Genomic DNA, 25,151 nt, shown 5'->3' with positions numbered 1-25,151 from the left:
TCATCGGAACAAAAAGGTGATCCTAAGGATCGTTTTATTCAGCAGTGTATTTTTTGTTTCGATAATACAAAAAAAATATGATATAATAGGCACACTTAATATTCATGCTTGCCATTTATGTATCACATTGAACACTATTATAAGCAACACTCATAAACTTAATATTCAAACATATAATTTTTAATATTTACAGGCCACATTGTACAATTGACAACCCAACTTCAAAGAGCCATAGCTCTGGATTACAGCGTCAAATAATTCGACAAAAATATTCAACCATTTAACATTTTAAACAGTTAAGGGCATTGAAAACAGGCAAAGACACACCATTAACAAAGACTCTAAGGCCCTAACTGATTGCAAGACCATAAACAGAAAACACAATCGAGAATGCCAAATAAATACTGTACAAATGATACAAACCCTGCCTGCAGGCCAGCAATGTGACTTTTATCGAGCATATTTAGACATGTTATTGTGTTTAAAAAAATAATAACAAAATACAAACAGTGTAGTGTAACATAGCAATGCAGGACATGGTTTATGCAGTGCAACTTTTTTGTGAGAACAACAGAAGCACCTCCGATCGTGCTGGAAAGCCAAAAATACACAAAATAAATCTCACCCCAACTGATGTCTGAGCAACAATGTTTCGACTGCAATAAATTGTACACTTTGTCCTATATCCTGTTCAGACAAATAGCACCATAACCATGGAGAAAAACAATTTGCTACATGAGTGGTCTCATGGTTTTATCTTCTTTAATGATCAAAACACAAATCTGATGCTGAATATCCCAATCCAGAACATTTCCTTGTGATAACAAGACCAACAATAAGATGTCCAAACAAGACCAACAATAAAATGTCCAAATGGTTTAGTACATCCTCGATACTAAGCTCTAACAATGAATTTCTGATTCATGCGCTAGTTGTAATCCCATATCACATCTGTCCATCTTTTGTTTGAGGTTTCTTTTTGGAGCCCTTAAGAAATTTATACCAAAGCTTTCGGTCAGTGAACAGTCCTGTGTGAGCCCTGAGCTGCTATTCCTGTACCATAACATTTCATATAACTGCAAAGTGAATGGAATCTGTTCCAAAAACTTACGGAAGCCTATGTAATGTGTGGTAATGCCTGAAAGTTTCTGCAAAACAATTTATAAAACTGGAAGACAGAAAATGATTATGCATCCTTTTCTTTTATGAGAATATTTACCAAAGTTAGTCCAGAAGATGAAGTAACTCCTTTTGCTGCTGGGACACCGTAACTAAAAGCAAATCTTGACCAATAAAACATTATTTGGCATTCATCAAAGGAAATCCAAAAGCTTGAGCTCAAATTCGACAATTACCTGAAGTCCTTCAGACTAAGCGAACCCGGAGAAAACAACCCTTAAAACCATACGCGTATCTTACAAAATGAGGCCGTAGCCATTTTTCAATAGTCAATCATACACTGTTGGTACAATTGCAAAATTCTCTTGTCAATGAAGACCTTATAAAAATAAATACTCTTTCAATTATTTGTAAAAAGACGACTAGCCAAATACATTTTAATGTAAAAAAGGATAAAAAAAATCCTCCCACATTTTGTGGCCATCTTAAATTTCTTTTTTTCAAAACAGCACCAGTTCAAAGAGTGTTTTAAGAAATGGATGAAAATTTGACACTTATGCTGAAAACAAGATTATTACAATAACAGTAACAATCATCCCAAAAATAACAGGTGGTGACATTGTTAGTTTTTAACAAGCTATTGTCACTATTTGTTTTTATGTAAAAGACACCTTAAGGTAATATGAAATTGGTTTTAACATAACACATACTGAATGTTTCGGCAGGCCTGATTAAATTGTAGCTCGTAATAAAACACATGCATCTACAAAGCAATACAGATTTTGAAAAATGGTCGAGCTTGTGCACCAATGACTGCCCCAAATATCAAGACCTCAAGAACAACAAACCAAAAATCTTTCATCGGTAATAAATACATCATGAGGCGGGGTGGGGATATCAAGAACCAAAATAAAAACTGTAAGAAATTAAAGAAAACTGTATTCCTTTTTGCCTCGTGATACATGTGTTTGATTCTTCCAGAAAGTGTAATTTCGGAGTGGATGTCCACCAGGTGGCGATACAGGACAAAATAAAACCAGCGTTCTTTGTCTTTGCAAGTTTGCACGTAATACAACATAAAAGAATACTCGACGAATGAACACAATTGTTCACAATTGTTTTGTGTTCTAGGTAGTTCAAACTATCACCGTGCAGTATGGTTTTCATCTATGTAGACGTATATCGATCAAACAACGCCCTCTTGCTCAATGTTTCCTTCGCTGGGGTCATTTGCAAGGTGAACGGGATCAGGACGTAAAAATTCAAGCACCTCTATGAAATAATTCCATCGCTCAATTGACGTCTTACGTTGAATTGAAGTTGCAGAAAACATCTTTATGTCTTCAGAAAACAGGTAGTCTTCAACATTTTCTTAAAAAATATATTTAGGAATGTTGGTTGGTTCTCTAGTCTAGAGGAACTGAAGAACTGCTCTTTTCTGGTGGATGGTCAGCCGATGTCATGCTTTTGGCCCAGTGTGTAGAAGCATACACACTTTATACCCTGTGACCTATAAAACCCATTCAATGCCAACGTTTGTGTGAATGAACTCTCACAGGCGCACAGACATCTCACGTTCAGCATCCCAAATCTTCTGTAAGGGCTGTTGCCATCACCAGCACTACACAAAGAAGGGTTTGTGTCTGCTCAGTTTGAGAATCTTGCCCAATCGCTGCTTAGCCGTAGCCATTCCCTTTTTAGGACGTTTACCTAAAGGAAAATAAAAAGTGTTATTTTTTTATACGTTTAAACATTTTCTTTGTGGATGATATACATAACGCATAAATATACAATTTCCAGGTTGATCACCCCGAAGAGTGTAAACATTGTAATGATTTAGAAAAAATGTGTAAAAAAAACATCCTGACTGACCTAACACACCCAAAATGGTCCAGTCAATGGTCAACCAATGGTAGCATGCATGAGGTTGGTCTAACCAATGAAAGGCAAACTAATAAAACCATAAAAAAAAATCTGTGCCGTATCTTTAATGGTGAAGCAATGACACATTATCTATAAAAAGATCAGTATATTCACAATGCAACAAGAATCAACATGCTTCACCTTTGGTGGCCTGATTGCTGATTGGTGGGGGATTTGGAGCAGGTCTTTTGGAGGGGTGCAGGGGTGGTGAGAGTGACGTCTCACAGAATTGGTAGCCCATTGTGGGGCTTTCTCCGTGTGCTGGGGAGTGCATGCGGCTACTCCAACCTTCGCTGCTGCTGTTGCTCACACTTCCCTGGCTGTCCATGAAGTTCTTGTGTTCCTGGATCCTATGCTTGAGTTTGGAATGACAATCTGTTTCCGAATGCTTACGCTCCCTGAACTCCTCCTGATGGACAGAGAGAATCATGACAGCGACTAAATAAAAGTAAACAGGTCTGAATGTAGAGGGTCTCTAAACTAGTGTGCTACCACAACCTGAAGCAGGGCTTCTTTTTATGTTGCCTCTAGTGACTAGCGCAAGTGTTTGGGTATCATTCTAATTGAATGGTTTACCTTATTACTGACTGAAGAGTTACTGTCAGAATCCTGACTCTCCTCTTCGGAGACCACCGCCTTTCTACCTGAGATGTGAAAAACAATGAGCTGTTAATCGAGGATCACATAGAACGAGAAAGTTCTCTTTGAAACTGATATCCTCTTTCTTTTATAGTGACAAACTTAAAGGTCCAGTGTATAATTTTTTTTTACCTTTTGACACAAATGCAATATAATATACATAACTTTGTCTTCAGCGGTGTATAAAGAGCTTACACAATGAAGCGTTACGTTTTTATTAATTCACCATGTTCTGTCAGTCGTCAGTGTTTCGAACGGAAGGGGTGGAGTGAGCGGTTGGTTGCAATTCGCAACCTTGCCACTAGATTTCACTGACTGGACCTATAAGTTTTCCACTATCAAATATTATACATATGAAAGAATAGCATGAACTCTTACTGTAGTCAGGGGTGGGAGGGTTGCCTGTAGACCACCAGGACTCCTGTGAGCTAGTGGGATCTTCCGATTGATTAGAATACAGTAGCCCGGCCATAGACAGCATCCCCTGAATAGCATCTTCTACTGTACTGGGTGAGGTAGCGGCTTCACTGCAAATTTAATCCAAAAGAACATTATTTCATAATGTCTTTGAAATCCATGCATGACCATATGTGACCCTGGATCATAGAACCAGTCTTAAGTAGCATGGGAAAATATATTGTACAGATCAAAATTATTGATTTTTCTTTTATGCAAGAAATCATTCGGATGTTAAGTAAGGACCATGTTCCATGCAGATATTAAGTAAATTTCCTAGTGTAAATTTATCAAAACCTTATTTTTGTGAGTGGATGGCCTGCTACAGTGCCCCTGATTTAACAGCTTCAAAGGACATTTTCTAAAATATTTGATATTTTTGCACTCTCAGATTCTGGAGTTTTATACGTTTGTATCTCTGCCGGATATAGTCCTATTCTAACAACTCATACATCACTAGAAAGATTGTTTATTCAACTTTCGGATAATGTAAAAATCTTAATTTCTCAAAATTTACCCTTAAGACTGGTTTTCTCGTCCAGGGTCACAAATAGTCTCACAACATTGTAAATATTACATTAACATGTTATTCATTTGGCAGACGCTTTTATCCAAAACGACCTACAAATAGGAAGGCATATAATCATTTTGTCAGCATGCTAAACAGTACAGTTAGTTTACAAGGCCATGCTACTAGGAAGATTAAAGCTGGAGTAAGAAAAGGAGAGAATGTATATATTTTTTTAGACGGACAGGCAGTTATTGGTTAGTCAAAAAAATGTTATGTTAAGCATCTAACAAGAAGTCAAAAGGGAGAGAGAAAGGACAGTTAAATAGATAAGTTGTAACAGGATCAGAAAACAACCTCATGTCACGACCCAAACCAAGGTGCCTGGAATGCATGTCTTGTGTGTAGCTGGAGCTGCTATTGGATTTATTTTGGTCATCTCTCCGTTCATCTTCCTCTGATGAGCTTTCTGATTCTTCCACAGAGCCGTTCTTTTTCTGTATGGATGGCATGAGAAGATTAAACCCAAAACAAATGTCCTAACCGGGCATGATGCAACAAACAAATTGTCTTTCCACACTGTCCCATGTGAGACAATCAATTAACTGTATTTCTTGTTTAAATCATAGGTGTGGAGGTCAGTAATTTGGACTAACAAGATTTTATCATTGAAGGAATCTGCTTAAAATGTAAAATTGTATCGCACCCTTGAGATGTAATCCTCCTCCGATTCAGAGTTTGATGACACGTATGAATGAATCAACCTTCTGTTCCTGAGATCTGAACTCTCTTTCTTAAGATCTGTGGATAAAAACACAATAGCTTACAATTACCGGCGGGGCAAAAGCTAGAAGAATCGTTTGTTGTGACAGAAGCTCAAACACGCATTTCCATTCAAGAGACGGTATTAAAATGTGAGGGTACCTGTGAAGGAGACAGGCTTCATTTCTCTGGCAACATGACTGTGCTTAAACTCTTCTTTAAACCGAATATCCACATCCTGTCTCTCCTCTTTTTCCATTTTAATCTTGAGCGAATCCCTCTTTGCATCTCTTGATATCTCCTCTTCTTTTATCCTTGGCTTCTTTTCTCGGACATACTGCTTGTCATCTCTGCTTGACCAGGAAAAAAGAAAAACTTACATTGGTAAGTAAAAGACAAAAAACAGTGAAATAAACTTTTAAATTCGTGTTGACTTGTTTCTTCTAACCTCATAATACGGCCGTTGATCAGCACCAGATGCAAGTCATTGTCCAAACTCTGCTCCACCATTGCAGCCGAGGCCGTGGAAACCTTGTTGAACTTGCTGTTGACCTTCAGATTAAAGGAGGCGGCCTGAAAAAAAAATGGTACAACACCGTTATAACACTTTCCTGACCATCAACCAATGAGATTGTAGAAGGTTTGTCTCATTGACCTCCTCATGGGGACCCATCTCCAGTCGCTTTAAGACCTCTTGCGTGTGATGCTCGAAGATGTCTAGGTAGGAGGGAACTCTGGAGGGATGAGAGTGATGATGGGGGTTTTGGTGGTGGTCGTGAAGACGCCTGGCGTTCCTGCGCGCATGAGACCCTCTCTCATGCGATGACCTCGTGGGCGGACACAGTGAGATTTCCTGAGATTTCATTGGCTTGTTTCCGCAATTCCCGCTTTGATATTCCTTGAGTTTGAAAACAGCATTGTGATGCAAATGTAGCAATATTTCTTTTTTGATAAAGAGTTGGATAATAATTTTTCTGTATGGTATAGTATGAGTGAAGCATCCTGGCTTACCTCAAGGTAGTGGATTTCCTTGGTGAGCATTTTAATGAGATGGTTGGGCCTGATATGGTCAGGGACCTCAGTGGCTGGTTCTGTGACCTGGGGGAAGATGAGCACACATGGCAAACAATAAGGGATTTGTGCCAGCGTAAACCTCAGGACTCCAGCCAGAAGTAGAGACACCTGATATCACCCACCCTGAGACTCCCCCTGCCCTCATTATTCCATCAGGGGGTTACGATATACAATAGGATGATCGCAGGTGATTTTAGGTGAAGTTTAATCTCTTAAATTAATCTGGAGATTTAGTAGGTTTATGGGTTTGTTCAAATCACTAACAGTAATTCGGATTTAGCAATTATCATTGATAACAAAAATAGGTCTGATTTGATATGACGCTGCATCCTTCACCTCTCTCTTTAGCCAGGTCCTTAGTGCAGCAATCAAAGCTTTCACTCCTTTGATCAGATATTCTGGAGGCAGGCAGTTTTCTTCTCGAGATTCTGATAACAGACCATAAACAGCAGATTAGAAGGACATCAAGGAACACAGTGTGTGGATCTCAGTTATTTAGGTGCCTTTGTATGACATGCTGAGTGAGTTTATATGACGTACCTTTCAGTGTCTCCAGCAGATTCTTGGCTACATACCAGCAGATAGCCTCAAAGTAAGGAAACTTAAAGAGGTCTGGAGTCTTCAGACGTCGCTCCATCTCATAACACCTAACATGAGGTCAGAATTAGCATGGCTGGTTTAAAAAAAAAACACAGCCAAATAACAACATTTCTACACTTCTTTCATGGTTCCAGTTAGAACCAAAACAGCTTGATGTCATAGAGAGCCTTTTATAATTCCACAAAGAACCTTTTATTATCCAGTTCTTCGATGTTCTGTAACTTTAAAGAAGCCAAAAACCAATACACTGTTCTGAAACACCAAAAACATAAACTTAACATCAAGAACTCCCAAAGAAGTCTTGAGTTCTTGGCCTATAAAAAGAAAGTCTGTAACCAACCAAATAAACATGGTTACCTGAGCTGCATGCCTATGTTGAGGTTGTGAAGAAAGTTCCCTCCAAAGGCCATACAGTCCTGAGAGGTGAGAACCGCATGGATCCATCCTGCAAGAGGGGTGAAGAACATGTCAACAGCTGACCGCCACATGCTGACACACACATGCGTAAATAAACATCTGGTCTACACTGACAGAGAGTCATTCATATTCTGATTTAAAGCAAAGGCAGACCAATTGAAATTTTAGTTCATCACAAATTCTGTGTTCGTTGCCTTCCAGTATTGGGCTTTATAAACTTTTAGAAATTCTTGTAAATGTATACCTTTGGTGGACACTTTTTCCTTAAAAGCAATTTTGATATTACATAAGTCCTTACAAATCGAACCCACGATGACTCTTAAAACACTCAATGAATGTGCCAGAAGTTCATGTTCATGTGTCTGCTGGGTGGGCGGTCCGCCTCAGCGATTAAATGCCTGATATCTGCAGGGCTTCATCGGACCCCTAAACTCCCAGAGCATGCTCCAAAACTTCTGGGGACCACCAAACAACCAAATCCATAACTTTCTGCCTATGCTTGAACATATACGCCATATGCCTCTGAAGTGTGGAAAAACATAAATATACATCAGAACCCAAAGCAGAAAACTGGCACTGAGGAACCTTCACGCCTTCGGTTTTAAAGTCTCTCACAGCAGGGAAACATGTTGAATCCCACGGTCTCAAACTGGTCTGCTGGTGCAATCAACAGACCACCCCACCACACTCCCTTCAGCTGTGAACCAGATCCATTCAGGACCACGTGTTCTCATTCTGAAGTTAATGCACGTCAGATATGAGTCGTAAAATGTTTAATATCAAGATTCATTAAAGTAATGATCATTAAGCCTGTTTGGCCAAATGTGATTAAAATCATAATAACTGATCACGACAAAACACTGAAGGCTTACTAGAAAAATATTAGGAGAGCTATACTAATGGACCATTGACCGCATAAGAGACCACTAAGATTAATGTGGCTCTCTGGGTGGCAGCGGCTGCTCGTTTCTGCTGCGTCTGAACCCGAAACGCAGAACACAAATCAGCTCGGGTCTTCATAAGGAGCCACCATTAAGAGCAGCTGCTCACCAGTAAGTGAAAAACCAGTTTCATGATTTCTCAATGGTCCTTCTGCTTCCCATGACTGTTTGTTGGTGCAAAAAAGACCCTAACACATTGATTCTCTTCTGCAATTTATAGTAATAAACGATACCATTTATATTCGTAATTCACGTCATGTTCTATATGATTCATCTAAAATATAAAACGTTATTATGAATGTAACCGAAAGCGGCATACTTTTTCACATTTTCTGCTCATACTTCTAATGAAAATCTGCAAAGTTGTGCAGAATGGATTTAAAGGGATACTAGTAGTATCAGTAGTAAGTAGTAGTAACACTTCAACCTTGGTGCGTGCAGAATTGCACTCATTCACCCTTTCTGTGTTTGTACTTGTATTAACTGAAATCAAATACATTTTGGCTAAGATATTGTTTAAAAAACAAACAAAATTAAGATGAAAAATATTGCCATATTATTCAACTAAAATAAGTTTAAGTTTAAGTATTAAGTAAATAATTAAAACATAAACTGAAATTAAATGAATTTAACTTAAACAGCAGAAAAATAAATAAATAAGAAAACGACAAAAGCACATAAGATTATGGCATTTTTTAAAATTAGATAAAATGTTATTTAATATTAATAATAATAAATATTGATAAAACTACAAAGAAAACAATTACACACACTGATTCCGCATGGCCATTGCTCGTTATATTACATAATAATTGTTTAATAATATCACAACTCCAATAATAGTATTAACCTGTCGGGATGAAGAGCGTCGTTCCCTGTCGCACAACACACTTGTAGCATTTGTCCACTTTGTCTCCAAAGAACACTTCACTCTGGTTAGGGGAAGAGCTCCACTCTTCATATAGTGCAAGGTTGGCGGGGGTCGGCTTAATCAAGTAAAAAATCTTTTCTCCCTGTGATTTATAAACAAATAACAGTTAATATTATATATTTCATTTTAGTTTTCTACCTTTTTTAATCATGGATAAAATGTAATTGAGGATAGGCAAGATAAACCGCATCATTCTGTCGACACTATCTTACCCAAAGGACGTGGTACCACACAGATGTGCCCCCAAAATCAATATGGAAGTCGGTATAGCTGTCCTTGACACCCATCAAGCAGTACTTCTGCACAAAGGGCTTGGGAAAGTAAGAGTCGTCAGGCCAGTAGTTCTCCACCCAAGACATTTTCTGGGCGATATCAGGCACCACCACGAGTTCTGACATCCTGAGCGCAAAAAAAAAACGTGCGTCATGCATGTGCTACATTTTCTCTCACAAAGGACATCTTTGTATTCACTCGTTTACAAACTTCTTAAACGCTGTCAAACAATACTCACTTGGTGTCTGAAAACTCAAGGCTGATGACGTTTAGCACTTTGGGCCTCTGGGAGCTGTAGTAATACTTCACGAATGTGCCGAGTTTAATCTTGCTATCCGCTTGCCGGGCCACATCGATGACGTCAATCACTTTGTCGCCTCCTGAAAGCAAAGCATTTTGAGTGATGTGCAATTCAAAGGGACACATCAGTTATTAGAATACCCCGATGAACTCTACAGGGATAAGTCTCAACATCATTAAACAGCCAGAAAGCATTCTGACATCTTTATTGGAGTAAACCGGCTTCATTAACATTGAATAGAACGGAGCTGGTGACATGGCTAAAGTGGGATGATGGATGAACAGGGGTTTTTAAATCCCTCTGCTCTAAAATCTAGTCAGCTATCTACCTAGATAGCATTTTAAGGCATCACAGAATTAAAACAATCCTAGTGTCCTCACACAAGTGAAATAATCGTTGCTGTCTTGCGTTTGGTGCCACAATAAAAGATATTCTTCATTTGATCTTTGCTAACAATAAATTGGCACATGTTCATGATATAACTGTAAATTCCCCAGCCGGAAAAAGACAACTGGCAGGCGGCAGATGAAATTGCACAAAGCTGTTGGGAAAAAGCTCAAACACAGAAAAGGACAGCTGGTTCTGGTGTACACAAACAGCACCCTGGTGTACCCGAGCCAGAGCGAAGCTCATCCCACAAAAAAGACCATAAAGAGGTCTTTTATTGCTATTACGGGATCAGGTTCATCATCATGACTTGCAGGACTGCCAATAAAATGTCCACAGCCTTTACGGATCCACATCCACACTTTGCGGATCCGGCAAAACATAATTTTATTGCAAGTTATATTTTTCGTAACACTTGTTTATATATGCATAAACCATATGATGGCACCAATTAATCCTTTCAGCCAGAAACAACAAACATTGTAATAGTCCTGTCCTGGGGACATAAAAACGTCTCAGTCTGAACAGAGGAGACTACCATTTCAAAAGCATGTTACCGAAGCAGTGTAGGACAAAAGCAGCTTTCACAAAGCAGGTGGACACTGAGGTTCTTTATTGTAAGCAAATGGCAATGTGGAAAAACCGCCGCGTTCGATTTTGCTGGCTGGAAGGCCCCTGGTGAGCAGTGCAGGCGAGTTGCCCACTGAAGTAAGTGAATTAGCCGGGCAGCTCGCCTGCGGTTTGCAGTCAGAAATGCATTAAGGATGTAAAGATGCTTTTAATGCAACCCACAGACGTAACGTCACTATGGTTGAGTTTGCCATTTATTGAGCGATTCAACAAATGTACATTAGTTACCGAAATGCGAAAGGCATTCCAGTGATCCACGAACTATCGAACATGCAAAGTAGAGCGCATCCAAAGAGAAATGCATCTAGCTGTTTGCATGTTAAACTCTGACTAACGTCGGCTCCTAGTATAAAGGAATAGTTCAACCAAAAATAAAATGGTTGTCATCTTTTATGCACATTTATGTGATTCCAAACCTGTATATGACTCTTTTTGAACACAAAATAAGATGAACCATACAATGGAAGTCAATGAGTGTTGTTTGATTTCCAACGTTCTTCAAAATATCTTCATTTCTGTTCCGCAGAAGAAAGAAAGTTATACAGGTTTGGAACAACAGCTTTCATTTTTGGGTGAACTACACCTTTAAAGTTAGGTGTAAGTACATTGCGCTAAGTTAGTTTGCCTTAAAGAAGCAACCACACAGTCGGCAGGTGTGGCAGGGCCAAATCTTTTGTCACCTCCCGGTAAGTGCAATACAATCACACCTCTATTCCCGGTGGGCCACAGGATGACTCCCCCTGAACCCACACGGAGCAGCTGATTGTTGTGTGCATTGTGACTTTATACTCGCATATGTGAGAGGAGGTGGGCTGTAACCTAAACTTCAGGAGATGAGCGTGTAAGATAGCGGGCGTGTAACGGAACACTATAAGAGACAGACATTCAATGAGATGAGTTGTGCTGGTGTAAAGCACACCACGTTTATCTGCACTCTTATTTCATTACAGGTTGATTAAGGTTTGCTAAAAGGTTAGACCCATTGAACCTGTTGGAGACACCTTACATTAACATCTGATCTTCGTAGTGGCTGCACTGTAATTCAAACCCATTACATGAAGACGCCTCTTAATGAAATTAATATTGAAACTCGCACGAGCGCTGCTGCTCATGGTTATATAAGTGGAATACAATGCAATACATCCCAAACTCCCGTCCCCCTCGCTTAACCTTTCCTTACCAACATAGCGCTCCACATCCCTGACGGAGAAATCAGGTGGAGGTAACCGGAGCCCGAGCCCTTCCATTCTGGCCACGGAGATGGGATAGCGAAAGCCGTACCTCTCCAGATACCGCTGGGTAACCTGACTGCCCTGCATGTGCTCGAAGATCTCATCCCCACTGGAGGGGACAAACAAGACAAAAAAATCAGTGTGAAACCTTGCACGAAAAATAACAGGGATGCCTTAAAGGTGTAATCTACAAACCATGATTTAATGGAAGTCACTGGAAGGGATTTGAATATTAGCTCTGCCCTTGTGTTATCGGGGAGCGCTAGGCAGGAAAAAGCATTATCACATACCTGGGAAAGGTCCTGGCCTGTAGCTCCTGTACAAACACCGATGTGCCAGCTTGCACCGGCTTACTGCCGTCGTTTGGCTCCGTGTAATCATGTCTGTGCCAGTTGTTTCGGTTCTTCACTGTAAAGTCAGGCGGAGAGAATTTAATACGTCTGGCCCCAGAACAATAGCACAGTCATTACCAGACCTCCAAAACACTACAGCCAGCGAGTCAGATGTTACTGAATTCGAGCTCTGCTTCTTGACCGTAGCAGTTTGGCAGACCAGATCCTTTTAGAATCCACTTGAACTAGTCATTCATTTAGTTCCTGTCTCCATCTGATAATTACATGCTTTAATTAGCAGGATAACAAAAATCCCCACTGGGAGGTGGAAAACCAGAGGAGCTGAAATGAATAGATTTTACATTGACGCGCAACGGTGGATGCCAGATGCTAAAAATTCAACGTACAGATTGGGGTCATAATTTTGCATTTTTCAATGTATGTATTAGGAATGGACTCATGACTAATCTACTGGAATATCATAGAAGAAATACGTACTCAGGGAGGGTCCATGAAGGACGTCACAGTTGGGACAGTGGTAAACATCAATGTCAACTGCATAGTGCTCTTCAACCTTAACACAGCTGTAAGAAAACAAAATGCAAAATCATAAATATGTTTATACTTGCACAGACTTTCTGCAACAAGTCCAGACTGAAAATCTGGATAAAATCTGAGCAAAAGTCTTGTAGTGTATTTAGCCTTAAGACTACTTAGAGAAAACTAACACCAAACATCCACTAAAAATAACTCTGGAAATAGTTGGTTAAAAATTAAGATTAGCATCACTTGCAGAATCCACTTTAGGAGTTTGTAACATTTGTCACATTCACACATTTTCAAGTGAATTAAGTGTCTTAATACTTTTAATAACAATACCCAATGAACCTCTGACGTAAGTTTGGCTATATGACATTTATGAGTATTGAATGTGTTCATTCATTCATCAAAAAGAAATGACACAATCTGAACAATAGAAACACAGAGTGGCTTTTATCATACTTGCACAATGGTCTTATTGAAACAAAATCTTCACAACCTCTTAGATCTAAAATGTTCTGTAGCGTTGCCAACATGTGCCACAAGAGTCTTATCGCTCATGATCCTATTGCTCCGATAAGTCTTTTTCCCATTTCGAGCCATACCCTCTAATTACCTTAGATGGCATGTTGTTGCACAGGAAGTCACGTAACGAATGAGCTCCCAAAGATTTATTAGTCAGTCAGCAAATGAGCCCTTACAAACTTCTCTAGCTTCATGCTGCATTTTCACAAAAAAAGCTTCTCCAAATGTTACATTATGTAGAGTGAAATGTTTCAACAAGCTGACAGGTCAAAAATCAACAATACAATATAAATAACAATATGTGGTACAACTTGGCACATGGAAAATCCAATCACAACAATCTTTAATCCACATCTTCTTGGGAGTTGTAAATGTTAGCGTTAAACACGAATAGCATCTAAACACACAACTTCAGATCCTAAAGTGATGCAAAAGGTTCAACAGATTTGCCTCCGGTGACTAAAGATAAACTCCAGACGGGTCATCTATGGTCGATTAGGTCTAGCCCCAGACAGGCCCGGCTAACCCAGATCTCCAGATGTGAGGTTATATTTGGTTGGGCTTGAGGGCAGAGACAGGAGGTGTTGGGGGAGGAGAGTTTGTTTGTTTTGGAATGGACTGTGGGAAACACACTAGGGTTTGAGTGGCAATTTTGGTCTCCTCATCGAAGGTTTATATTAGCCGTCCCACTGGGTAAAGACGGCTACAGCCTGTAAGCGGTACAAATGGTATGCATGATGCATAAACAATCTTTGTTCTTTATTAAGAATATGATTACCTGGAAAAGTTCAATGAGGAAAAACCTTGAAAGGTTACAAATGGTTCTCTATGAGAGGAACCTTTTTGACATGGTGACAATGCTAAGAGTTTCTTCATTGTTTGCACTGATTTACATAGGAAATGTATAATCTCTCTTCCTTTTATCTGGTGGAAAATATCACGCCAAGAGAGCCAGAACAGACTGATCTAGCTACTCTGAACACAAGCCAAGAACTTTCTCTCTTGATTCTCATGAGACGGCTAAAAAAAACATCCAGGAAGTGAGTCATTATATCACACCGTCAGAGTTCTTGAAGTTCTGTGGGACGACCCAGTCACTTTCTTGAAATCTGGACAGGAGTTTGACTCCCACTTTCTGTGAATAAGCAGTGAGAACCTCTGCTGCGTCACTAAAAGCAGATCTGACTAAGGAGATCCTAAGCCACGATAACACATGCCAGGATATTTATCGACTGCCAAGCGAGATGGCTAAAGGAACAGCCTAAGAAAAAAAGACTCTGAATCTGAATGAGTTCTGGCCAAGAGGAAGCTTGTACCATGAGGCACTGCTGGTGCAACAAAAAACGTTTCAGCAGATAAAGAGAATGATGCAATAGGCAACAAAATATGTGGTTTAAAGGGATAGTTCAGCCAAAAACTCCAATTTGCCGTTTCCCCGAGATGTAGGTGACATTTCTTCTTGAGTAGAACCATAAAGAAGATTGTTTGGTAAATCTGCAGCCCTCTTTGCTTCATATAATGGGAGTCTATGGGGTCCACCTGTCTAAGAGTTCCTAAAGCACATAATTCCAAAAAGCGGCTCCTGGCGACATGTTGACGTTTCGTGAAGTGAATTGTTTGATATTTTCATAAAACTGAAAGTCATTTTTAATAATATCCTTCTGCAGAACAGAAAATATTTTGAAGAACGTTGGTAACCAAACAACATTGGTATGGACACATCTCAAAATACCTTTTTGGGTTTTACAGAAAAAAAAGAGTCACGCAGATTTTGATAGACTTGAGAGGGAATAAATAATGACCTTATATCCAGCTTTTATTAGACATGTCAAAAACAAATACACAAACAATAAATCAACGGTGCACGCTACGAATGCTTTGTTTCCATTGTGCTCATTTCCCTGCCAACACAGATGAGCAACCCAGCAGCCTGTCACAAAATAAATTCCACGCAACCCCATGAGATTTTCTCAATCTCGCATGGGTGGTTCAGCGTGAAATACGATAACAGCATTTAGATATCAGAGGCGCACGGGTTGTTTTGTTTCTGTATTATAATATACATGTGATTTAAAATCTTACCAAGCTATTGCATGCAGTCAACGCCAAGGTTTATGTGGTTGCACTGGTATTGCATGATGTTTCGTGACAGGGGGGCTCACACTCACAGGAGTAGAATGTCATTTCACGTCTAAATCTTCCTCTCGTGCACAGTCAGTCTTTTGCAGAATGCTTGGAAAATAAGGCATATATGCACACTTCCCTGCATACTTCTGCATCTGCTAACATCCACCAAACAGTGTACATGAACAGACAGGTCAAATGTCAACACTGCGAATGTAGAAATTGCAAGTGTTTCTATCAACAGTCAAAAAACTCGTATGGTATGGAATCTGTTGACCAAATTATGATTGGCTTAAAAAACAACAACAGACAACCAAGCCTCTGGGCTGCGTTCCACTAATGTCATAAATCTCTTGATGTCTGGCAGGAACAGCCTTTAAGCCCTAAAAATATGTTGCGATTTGGCCTCAAAAGACAAATACGGATATACAAACACACTGAAGCGGTTTCTGTAAGATCGAGGAGGGGCATTAAAGCATCAGATCATCTTCTGTTGTTGAAAAACACACCGACGAACGCTGTTCCTTGCAGCCTCCTTATGACCAGCCATCAGCTTGAATGGAGATAGTCATTAGTCAGTAAAAAGGTCAGCTTCGTGCCGATATGGAACAAGTCTAGACAAACAATCCGAGGATGTGGCGATTTTTCTCAATTGTACCGTTTTGGAGAAGTGCCCTTGGGCCCTCCTTCAACCCGCAATACATTTCTGATGGTTCCCCTGATAACGGTGAAGACAAGCTTGTCTGGTCAAGTGTAGGTTGTTGCGGTGTGTGGAGAGCCTACAGGCATTTAGCAGCATAACTTGGAAGATTCTAAAAGGAAGGAGCCATGCATAACCCCAACACAACCAATGAGATCTCCTTAAGACCTAACCAATCGCTCACCTAGACTGAAAGCACACAAAACGTGTTCCCATGGTGATGGCAAGTTCACAGGCAGAATTCACAGAATGCATGCCGTAGATCTCATTATGCTTTCAGAATCTCGCTTTCTAGCATGATCTGAGCCTGCCCTGAAGTCTCCTTACGGACCAAATCTGTGTGCATGAAAATAAACATGTTTGCTACCCAAGCATTAGTGATGGAATTTATGGTTGCAGTTTACTTATTGATGGAAAAATTGACGATAATTGAAAAACGTAATACTAATGTCTTGTAGCAAATTGTATTGTGAAATATACAATACATAATTATTTAAGGAGCAATGTGGAGACTTTAGCGGCATCTAGCAGTGAGGTTGCGAATTGTAAACAAAGGCAGACTCCACCCTTCCCTTTTGAAGCACTTAGGTGGCTCTCACAGACCAAAGATGTCGTGGTGTTTTGACTTCTTTGGGGAAGGAGATATAGTATTTACAAAACACGCTCTATAGAGCACTTTGACGTGTAGGGCTACTGTTGAAACAACATGGCGAATTCCATGTTGGGACCCGCTGTGTTTGGCAATAGATAATATGACACTTTACATATAAAAAAACAGTAGAAGTATGCAGTATGCAATGATAAACAGTTTAAAACAGGAGTTGTAAACATTTTAACTGGATGCCATTTATAGAAGTATTCACATTTGAAACAATGAATGGCTGACAACCATATCAAGTTCCTGTGCTAAACCTGCTGAAAGCTTAAATTATATTTCTAGTTCTCTAACCTCAAATCTGTCCTCGGTATAAAAAATTCAAAAAAATGTTGATTATTTTTGATCTCCTCATCAAAGGTTTATAATAGCCGTCCAACTGGGTAAAGAAGGCTATAGCCTGTAAGTGGTATCGATGGTATGCATGATGCATAAACGATCTTTGCAATATCAAATCATAAAGTGGAAGTCTAGGATTAATAATGCTTCACTCAAGCAAGTGGAATTTCAGATGAAACACCAGAGAACCTGACAATGACCTGAATCTGTCAATCGCAAGCTTACTGTCAACACTTTTCTCCGGCGTGACCTACAACACTCTAAACGCACAGACAATACCTCTGAAAACTAAGGTTTAGTGCCTTGCTGAAGGCCATCAATCTAGTAGCCTATATAAAAAGACAGGGTGACCGAGCAAGACTCGAGGCCACACCCTTTGTGTTAGTAGAAAAGATACTTAACCATCAGGCTTTGCTAGAAAAGCGAAGCCACAGAGAACAGTGTCCGTTTTGATGTGTGGCTGCGCTCATTTGCTAAATTAAAGGTGTCATGAACTGTGCTTGTTTATTGTTTGATACTGCTATATGAGGTCTACTTGTGAAGTTTGTGTGGTTTTTACATTCAAAAACATCAAAATCAAGAAGTAATAGGCTAATTTCTACACAGGTTTTGAGGCCAGCTCTTCAAACGCTCGGTTTTAATGGGCTTGCCGCATTGAAGACTTTATAAGTAAAGCCCGCTGCTTTGATTGTATAGCAGTTTGCGTAGTTGGAGCCTTCTGTGAATTTGGTTCGAGACGTAACGTTAGGTTACACATTAGCACCATTCACAGTTTTCGCACGCTATTAGTATTATCTGGAGACCTCCTGTGATTTATAAATGACTTCCCCACATCTGTATTTCATGTGACGCATTCACAGGATGATTTTACTCAAATTTACTGACTTATTTCCCGGATGTGATGTCAAGGCTTTGCGTATAGTTTGTATAGCTTATAGTTGTATTGCGTTTAATGATATATGACCAAACCTGTCTGCATTTGAGACCCGTGATTGCGAACCGAAAAAAAGGTCACCGCGATCATGGTTCTCAAATGTTCTGAGAGATCCATGATAAATAAAGAAAAAATTCGCACAGGCTTTAGATCACAGACAACCTCTGCAAGTATTACAAATGACTGAGGTCCCCAGGTAATAATAAACCCGTGCGATAGTGCTCGGGGGACATCAAGCGATCTCTAACAAAGCATAGTGAGGCATAGTACAAAAATGTTTTACATACATAAGATTGCTGCACCATTCCTATCGGATCCAATATTCACGACGCAGCACTGCTTTTAAATTTTAATCATTCCACAAATCCAGTGTCGATCTCTGCCTTGTTCACGAAGGAATCCTCGGAGAAATGAAATGAACAAACGCTTCATATTTTTCCCACATGAGGTGGAACGTCTTTAAAATTAAACTTTAACCACGCATTACTAATGTCCAAATCCAAGGAAGGTTATGCAGCGACTGTATTCTTCTACAACCAGGGGTGGCACAATATATAGCTATCTTTGACAGCATGTTTGTTTATTGCTTGCTCACTCTATCTAGTTCCGCGCCACTTCAGAGTGGTCATGCGTGAATCAGTGGGCGGGGCTAGAGAAGTAATCATTGATATTTTTATATGGAGGCGGTGTTCAACCTATCAATGTCGTCATAGATAAGTGCATTCCAGGACCTGACGTTCGCTCGGCCTGGTGTCAATAACAGATGTAATCTCAGTAACAAGGGCATATTCAGTTCTAAAACTTACATGATGTTAGTGTGAAAACGATTCCCTCTTATATAACAAAAGCTTGGGTTCAAATTGTGATTTTAATTCATCACCCCTTTAGAACTGTCTGAAGGAAGTCTGGGGGAAACCGTGTGCAAAAAAAGCTCAGCCGACAGACAGAAACAGCAGGAAACATAACATAAAACAAAAGTAAAGAATGATAAACTAAAGCCCCTCCACCACCCTCCAAGTTCACGCCTCTTTGTAAAGAGCCAACCGCTTTTCTGAAACACAGGTAGCCAAAGCCCTGACAGTAATGAGAACAGGAAGCAGCATTCGGTTTAGGAAACAAGACATTGCTGCTTCGAAACTCGGCCAAGACCATAACCCTAACTATAGCAGGGGACTTCCTCTCGACGCCAGCGAGCTGCAAACTCTCACCTTTGTTTGAAGATAAAAAGTATGTCAACTGCATTTAAAACACGTCTTAACCACTAAGCATTGAGCGCATGCAGCTGTGATGTCAACACTGAGAAAATCAGATCCTCGTATTTAGCAGGAAGCAAAATTAGGCTTGAGCTTCAACAAAATGGAACTAAAGACCATAGAAAACCTTTATTATGGGAAAAGAGGCCTACTAGAGTATGGTATAACTTGTAAATTTTTGTTGCCATTTATATTAATTGATGGAAAGAAGGAAGGTAACCGTCAAAGCTTCTCTGCAAAGAAATGCATTGGCTGTCGAGTTAAGATTTGAACCCTTGGATGCTAATAGTGCTTAAAACTGTACTACGTACAAAAGTCGCCCAGGGTACAAAATGAGCCAGGACTGCCACTGGTGCCAAAAAAAACATTGGTAGCTTTATTTGATCCTACTAGATATTCTAGTGAAGTAGCATTGAATCACACTGGAGTTCAGGTGCCTTGGTGACCGTGGTATCTCATCATCATTAAGAATTGCTTAAGTTCTAAACTAAAGGAAGTTTTATTTAAACAGACCAATCCCCCTAAAAACCTGGACTAAGAGACAGAAACCATCTATCTCTCCTCTGTGTTTTCAACCTCTGAAGGACATTGATAAATGGGGCTTTGAACTTGCCTCTGGCCAGCGACGCCTCCATCAATCTTACAAACACACACACCCACGCACGTGCATCATGCATGCAAATGCACACATTATTCAAGAGACAGAAGAACGCAATCAGAATCACAGATTACAGACCTGATTTAGGAGGATTTGCTTAGGATACAACAAATTATGAAACGGGGCCATTAGGTGACACTGGTAAGACTGTCCTTAATACATGCAGGTAGAGCACGCATGGGTAGTTTTGCAAGGTTAAAACCGTGTGATGCGAAACTGGGCCTCTTTTCACTATCACACATGAATATCAGGGGTTTCCTAATCCTCTGAGCCCTTCAGTGGCTCCTGCCTCCCAAACCAGGCTGTGCACTGAGCCAGATAACAGCCCAGCGCTGGCAGCCGGATAGATAGCTAATCCCATTGGTGGCAGTCTGCGGAGCTGCATTAAACATCTATGATTCGAGTAACACAAAACACATCAACCACGCATCCCACAAAAATGATTAGTCCATGTTATCTACATTGGTAGTGTTCACCAGTATGTCGTAAAGCAGTCAAACAGAACACCAAAATTCAACACTGTGCAATGCAAACATACAATGCAAAGAAATGTGCATCCTCTATTTATCTCATAAATTATGAAGTACTTTAAACATTCACACTTGCAATGGTGCATGTTTGTTACAAGCATCGTGTTTACAAAACATGTTCACAAATGCATTGAAAATATAAAGTATAACTGTACCACACTTGTAAACAAGAGACACAAAGGGACGGATAATCTTATCTTTTATTCATGCCCTCCAGTTACATTTTACATTTCAAGATGAATTTTTCACTTCACGTATTTCACGCATGGGTACTCGTACACGTCAAAGAAGTGTCTGTCTCTTTAAGAGGCGGAACCACATGCCCATATTTGGTCAACTGGGGGATTTAAATGCCCGACCCCTGCTGTCAATCAAAAAAGACCAAACAATCACAGAACTGCTCTACCTTAAAATATAACTTCCTAAATTGTAAAACTCGTATTAAACCTAACAAACATCGAAGGTTAAAGAGACTTCCAAAGCAATCTGCAGCGCACGTGTTTTTTAAAGCGTTTAACGTGAGAAGTAGGCAAGGGTCGAATCTCGTAAACTCAGCCACACGTCTTTGTTTAGTTACCCCCCTCCCCGTGTAACTTTTCAACGAAACCCCCCACGTTTCCTCACGCTTCACAGACTGTCTTGCCCGTGGCTGCAGATAATCCAACAAAGAAATAACCGGGATGTTATATATATTTTATTTACGAGCGAAGAGCAATAAAAGTCAAAACTCCTTCAATACCAGACCCACTAATATGGACCGAATTAAAATAAAGGAAACTCTAGTCACGAAAATATCCATCCAGATGTTGTACACACTACGGAATTCAACTGTTCAATGTTAGTCCCGAGAGTGAATAAATTAAATATGTCATTATTTTTATACATATTCAATATTCGCATTCATGCGCAGTGTACAGTATTTACAATAGCATAGCCTACAATAAATACACGAAGAGTTGTCCATAAAGAAGACAACATCCCCATACACGAGTTCACCTAAAACCCGCAGTCCTAGTTTCAACTCTAAATGGGTCTTTTGTGTATTATTTCTTAAAACATTCGCCACGACAACCTTGCCAATACTAATATTTTGACTTGAAAACTACATAACGATGCTGATGCTCAGCAACTCCTAGCCATAAAGCTGCCTACGTGAACCTATCTTCGGGGACCTACGGAATAACTGTCAGTTCTTACGACAAATCCGTAACGGTGACAGAAAGGAAGGAGTAAACATGCGGGGAACGAGGCCTGTTTAAAATGTGACACTACCAAAGCTGGCGGATAACCATTGGAAATGTTGACAAAGCGACGCGTGAAATCGTCTCATGACGAGCTCAACACAGCGTTTATGGTACTGACACCCGAAGTGCAATAGATTTTCATACGCTCGCGCATCCGTTATATCGGATGGTTTGATTATCTTTGCGAAGCATCATATCAACAAACGCGTTTCATTTCTTACCTGCCGTGAAACCAGTCCTTACAGATATCGCATTCTATCATAAACCGGCTCACATCGTACGGCTGCCGGCAGACGCAATACAGCTGGGCCGTCGCCATCTTCGGACTGTCCCCAAACAACGCAGCCAAGCTGGGATCGGGCTGGGCGGGGATTCCTTGTAATTATGCGGAAACAACACAGAGAGGAACGCAGCTGACGAAAAAGGAGAGAAGGCGCTCGCTGTGAGCGTGCTCTGACGTCATGCGTCAACAAGAAAGCGAGACGCTCCACTGCACTTCATAATTACTTAGTAAAACGAAAACGTGGTGTTATTAAAAAAGCACTGGAATTATGAGCCTTTTCTCGAACATGAATGTTAGTGTATCGTAAAGACAAAATATTTACATTTATCTGTTCAAACGTGATTTGTTATTATTAGGGCTGTCCAAAAATTAATCGCGATTAATCGCGTCAAGAATAAAAGTTTAGGCCTACATATTATGTGTCTATGTACTGTGCATATTAATTATGTTTCTATAGATACTAACACATGTATACATATGTGTTTATTTATATTTACCAACAATTGAAATTAATTATGTTTAATCATTTTAGGATTTTTCTTAAATATATGCACGGATGTGTATGTGTTAATAAATACAAAAGCACAGCACACAGATATACATTATGTAAACTTTTATTCTGGATGCGATTAATCGCGATTAATCTTTGGACAGCCCTAGTTGTTATGTTTACTCATATTTCTATCATTTTAATCGCACGCTAATGTTGCATCCACAGTAGACATTCGCGACTAATACGAATAAATAATAAAGAAAAACATAATTTGAATACATTCGTCATTTAGCCTACAGAAACCAACAGATTTAAATGTAAGAATGTTGTGGTGAACTCGAACAATTAAGTAAATGTTACGAAATGGCAATGTTATTTTGACACGGTGCACGTGTAGCGTTATTTTCCAAGGAAAATAATGATTCAACTAAATTGCGTCAGGAAGTTTTTTGTTTTATTTTCAATGCTGTGTACTTGATTTAAATTAAACAAATATCATCAGTATTATATTTGTATTTATTTATTTAACAACTGTTGAGAATGTAATGAAAAAGGGTGCATCGTCATTACGCATTTTTTACACAAATAATGTAGATTTTACTTATGAATGCTTTGATAAATCCGTCTGTGGAGCTTTAAATGCTGTCTGGAGAAGAAGGTTGACAATGGCGCCACCTAGTGGTATTACAGTAGTACAGTTATTATAAAAGAGTAACATAACAAAGCATATATTTTTGTGTAAGCGAACGACACGACGAGCCAAAATACGTCATTTTTAATAAACAAATCTGCGGTACGGTTATGCAGAATTCTGTGAATTATAACGGGAGCGTACCATATACGAAAAGCAGATGAGGCGTAAGAGTCGGGGCGTCGTCTTGGTCTGACCGGGACCAATCGGAATTCTGCTCGATACTTTGTAAACAACACAGTTGCACGCTGTATGGAAACTTTACTACGAGAGGCTGCCGTGTGACGACGACTCCCAAACATCACTCAATCTGGTAAGATACATGTTGAGTATTATTTCGAGCTTCTGTATGAGTAAACAATTTGTTCACGTCGATGTTAAGAGCACTTTTCTCACCTCTAGACATCGAGCGCAACTACAATGTTTGGCAGACATCCGGGACGTTTGTCAGTAAAAAAAAAATAGTGTACGCTGTTACAAACTTGTATGTCACACGACGAAAAGTTTATGAGTGTAACAAATGTAAACAAATTTTGACGATATATAGTCTTGTGAGATCGCGTTTATTTAAAAAAAAGGAATGAGCTTTATCAGATCCTTATCGTAAGTGATGAACTCTTGCGCAATTGAGCCCCTGGGGTTTCTACGCAGAACATTAGTGGGCGGCATTTCATTTCTTTCCGTATTCTTTATTATTTTAACATCATATGTCTCGCAGCCTAGGGGTTTTGTTCACTTTTTCACGTCGCTTGTTTGTGTATGTCTCCAAATGGTATCATTCAGTGATGAGGTTTTCATAATTTTATCAGATTTAAGTGTTGTGCTTGGGAAATTCGTAAAGCATTACTACATGCAAACCAGATCAGATGTTCCTAAATAATCTTCCAGATTTCACCTCCTCTTGGCACAAAGTGGTTTAAAGCCTAAAACCTTTTTTGGAGAGCACAGGTGGCAAAAGATTACACTCTTTTGTGCAATTATATATAGCAGTAATTTTTCATGGTGTCATTCTTATCTTAAGGTTTTATTGAGATCTTTGTGTTATTGTAAATTCATGCCTAATACATCAGAGTTATCATAATAATATTCAGAAGATGAATGTGCATGTTTCAAGTTCTCATCACTGGATGGTATTATGGCATGCATTTAATAACTATTCATACAATTCTGTCACATCTATATGTTTGAATGTATTTGTTTGCTATTCAATGACACGCAAAGCTGTTTTTGTTTTGTAAACATACACAACCTGAAAACAAAACAGAAAATGCCCCAGCGGAGTTCAGTTTTTCGGTAATTGCAAAATATGAGGGGCAGGTGCTAGATTAAGAGTTTGTGCTAGAACACAGGATGTGGGTACGACGTTCATTTTACAGCCTCGGTTCTGCACGCATCCAGCTTTCATCCAGAGTTCTGTCTCCTGAGGAGGAGGAGGAGGGAGGATGGGTGCGGAGGATTGTAGCTTCCTGCCTGGGGGTGCGATCAAGAACGCAATGTCTTCTCTGACTGCTGAGATGAGATGCAGCCAGGTCTCTTTATCAGTCAGAGAACAGGTCGTTTTATCCCAGTTAATCTTAACTGGAAGTCATGACATATTTAAAGGGATAGTTAACCCAAAAATATCAATTCTGACGTAATTATTCACTGACATGTTGGT

The 25,151-nt window shown here is 39.7% G+C and overlaps 2 protein-coding genes across 3 annotated transcripts in view; one reads left to right on the top strand and one right to left on the bottom strand.

Annotated features, from left to right (window-relative positions):
* Positions 1-164: 164 nt before the first annotated feature.
* On the bottom strand, positions 165-23,730 carry kdm7ab (lysine (K)-specific demethylase 7Ab). Of its 2 annotated transcripts, XM_056739447.1 has the most exons (21): positions 23,639-23,730; positions 22,249-22,440; positions 13,024-13,109; positions 12,484-12,601; positions 12,142-12,302; positions 9,882-10,023; positions 9,583-9,769; positions 9,290-9,452; positions 7,439-7,526; positions 7,022-7,128; positions 6,818-6,909; positions 6,419-6,505; positions 6,063-6,305; positions 5,856-5,980; positions 5,570-5,757; positions 5,352-5,446; positions 5,003-5,142; positions 4,060-4,208; positions 3,619-3,686; positions 3,184-3,451; positions 165-2,829 (listed from the first exon to the last, which is right to left on the bottom strand). In XM_056739447.1, the coding sequence occupies exons 2-21, from the start codon at positions 22,344-22,346 to the stop codon at positions 2,741-2,743; spliced, it is 2,694 nt and encodes an 897-aa protein (XP_056595425.1). In that variant the 5' UTR covers positions 22,347-22,440; positions 23,639-23,730; the 3' UTR covers positions 165-2,740. The 2 variants fall into 2 exon arrangements, with proteins under 2 accessions (XP_056595425.1, XP_056595426.1); XM_056739448.1 differs by lacking the exon at positions 23,639-23,730 and having other exon boundaries at positions 22,249-22,453.
* ccnd2a (cyclin D2, a) overlaps positions 23,675-25,151 on the top strand; it is a 126,840-nt gene continuing 125,363 nt past the window's right edge. The window contains exon 1 of the mRNA XM_056739450.1: positions 23,675-23,807. The gene's annotated coding sequence lies outside the window, so the exon portion shown is untranslated. The remainder of the gene's footprint in view (positions 23,808-25,151) is intronic.

This window comes from Triplophysa dalaica, chromosome 24 (assembly GCF_015846415.1).
Source record: "Triplophysa dalaica isolate WHDGS20190420 chromosome 24, ASM1584641v1, whole genome shotgun sequence".
In the NCBI taxonomy this organism is placed as follows: Eukaryota; Metazoa; Chordata; class Actinopteri; order Cypriniformes; family Nemacheilidae; genus Triplophysa; species Triplophysa dalaica.
The sequence above is the reverse complement of the archived record's forward strand: the minus strand, read 5'-3'. Positions and strand labels throughout refer to the sequence as shown.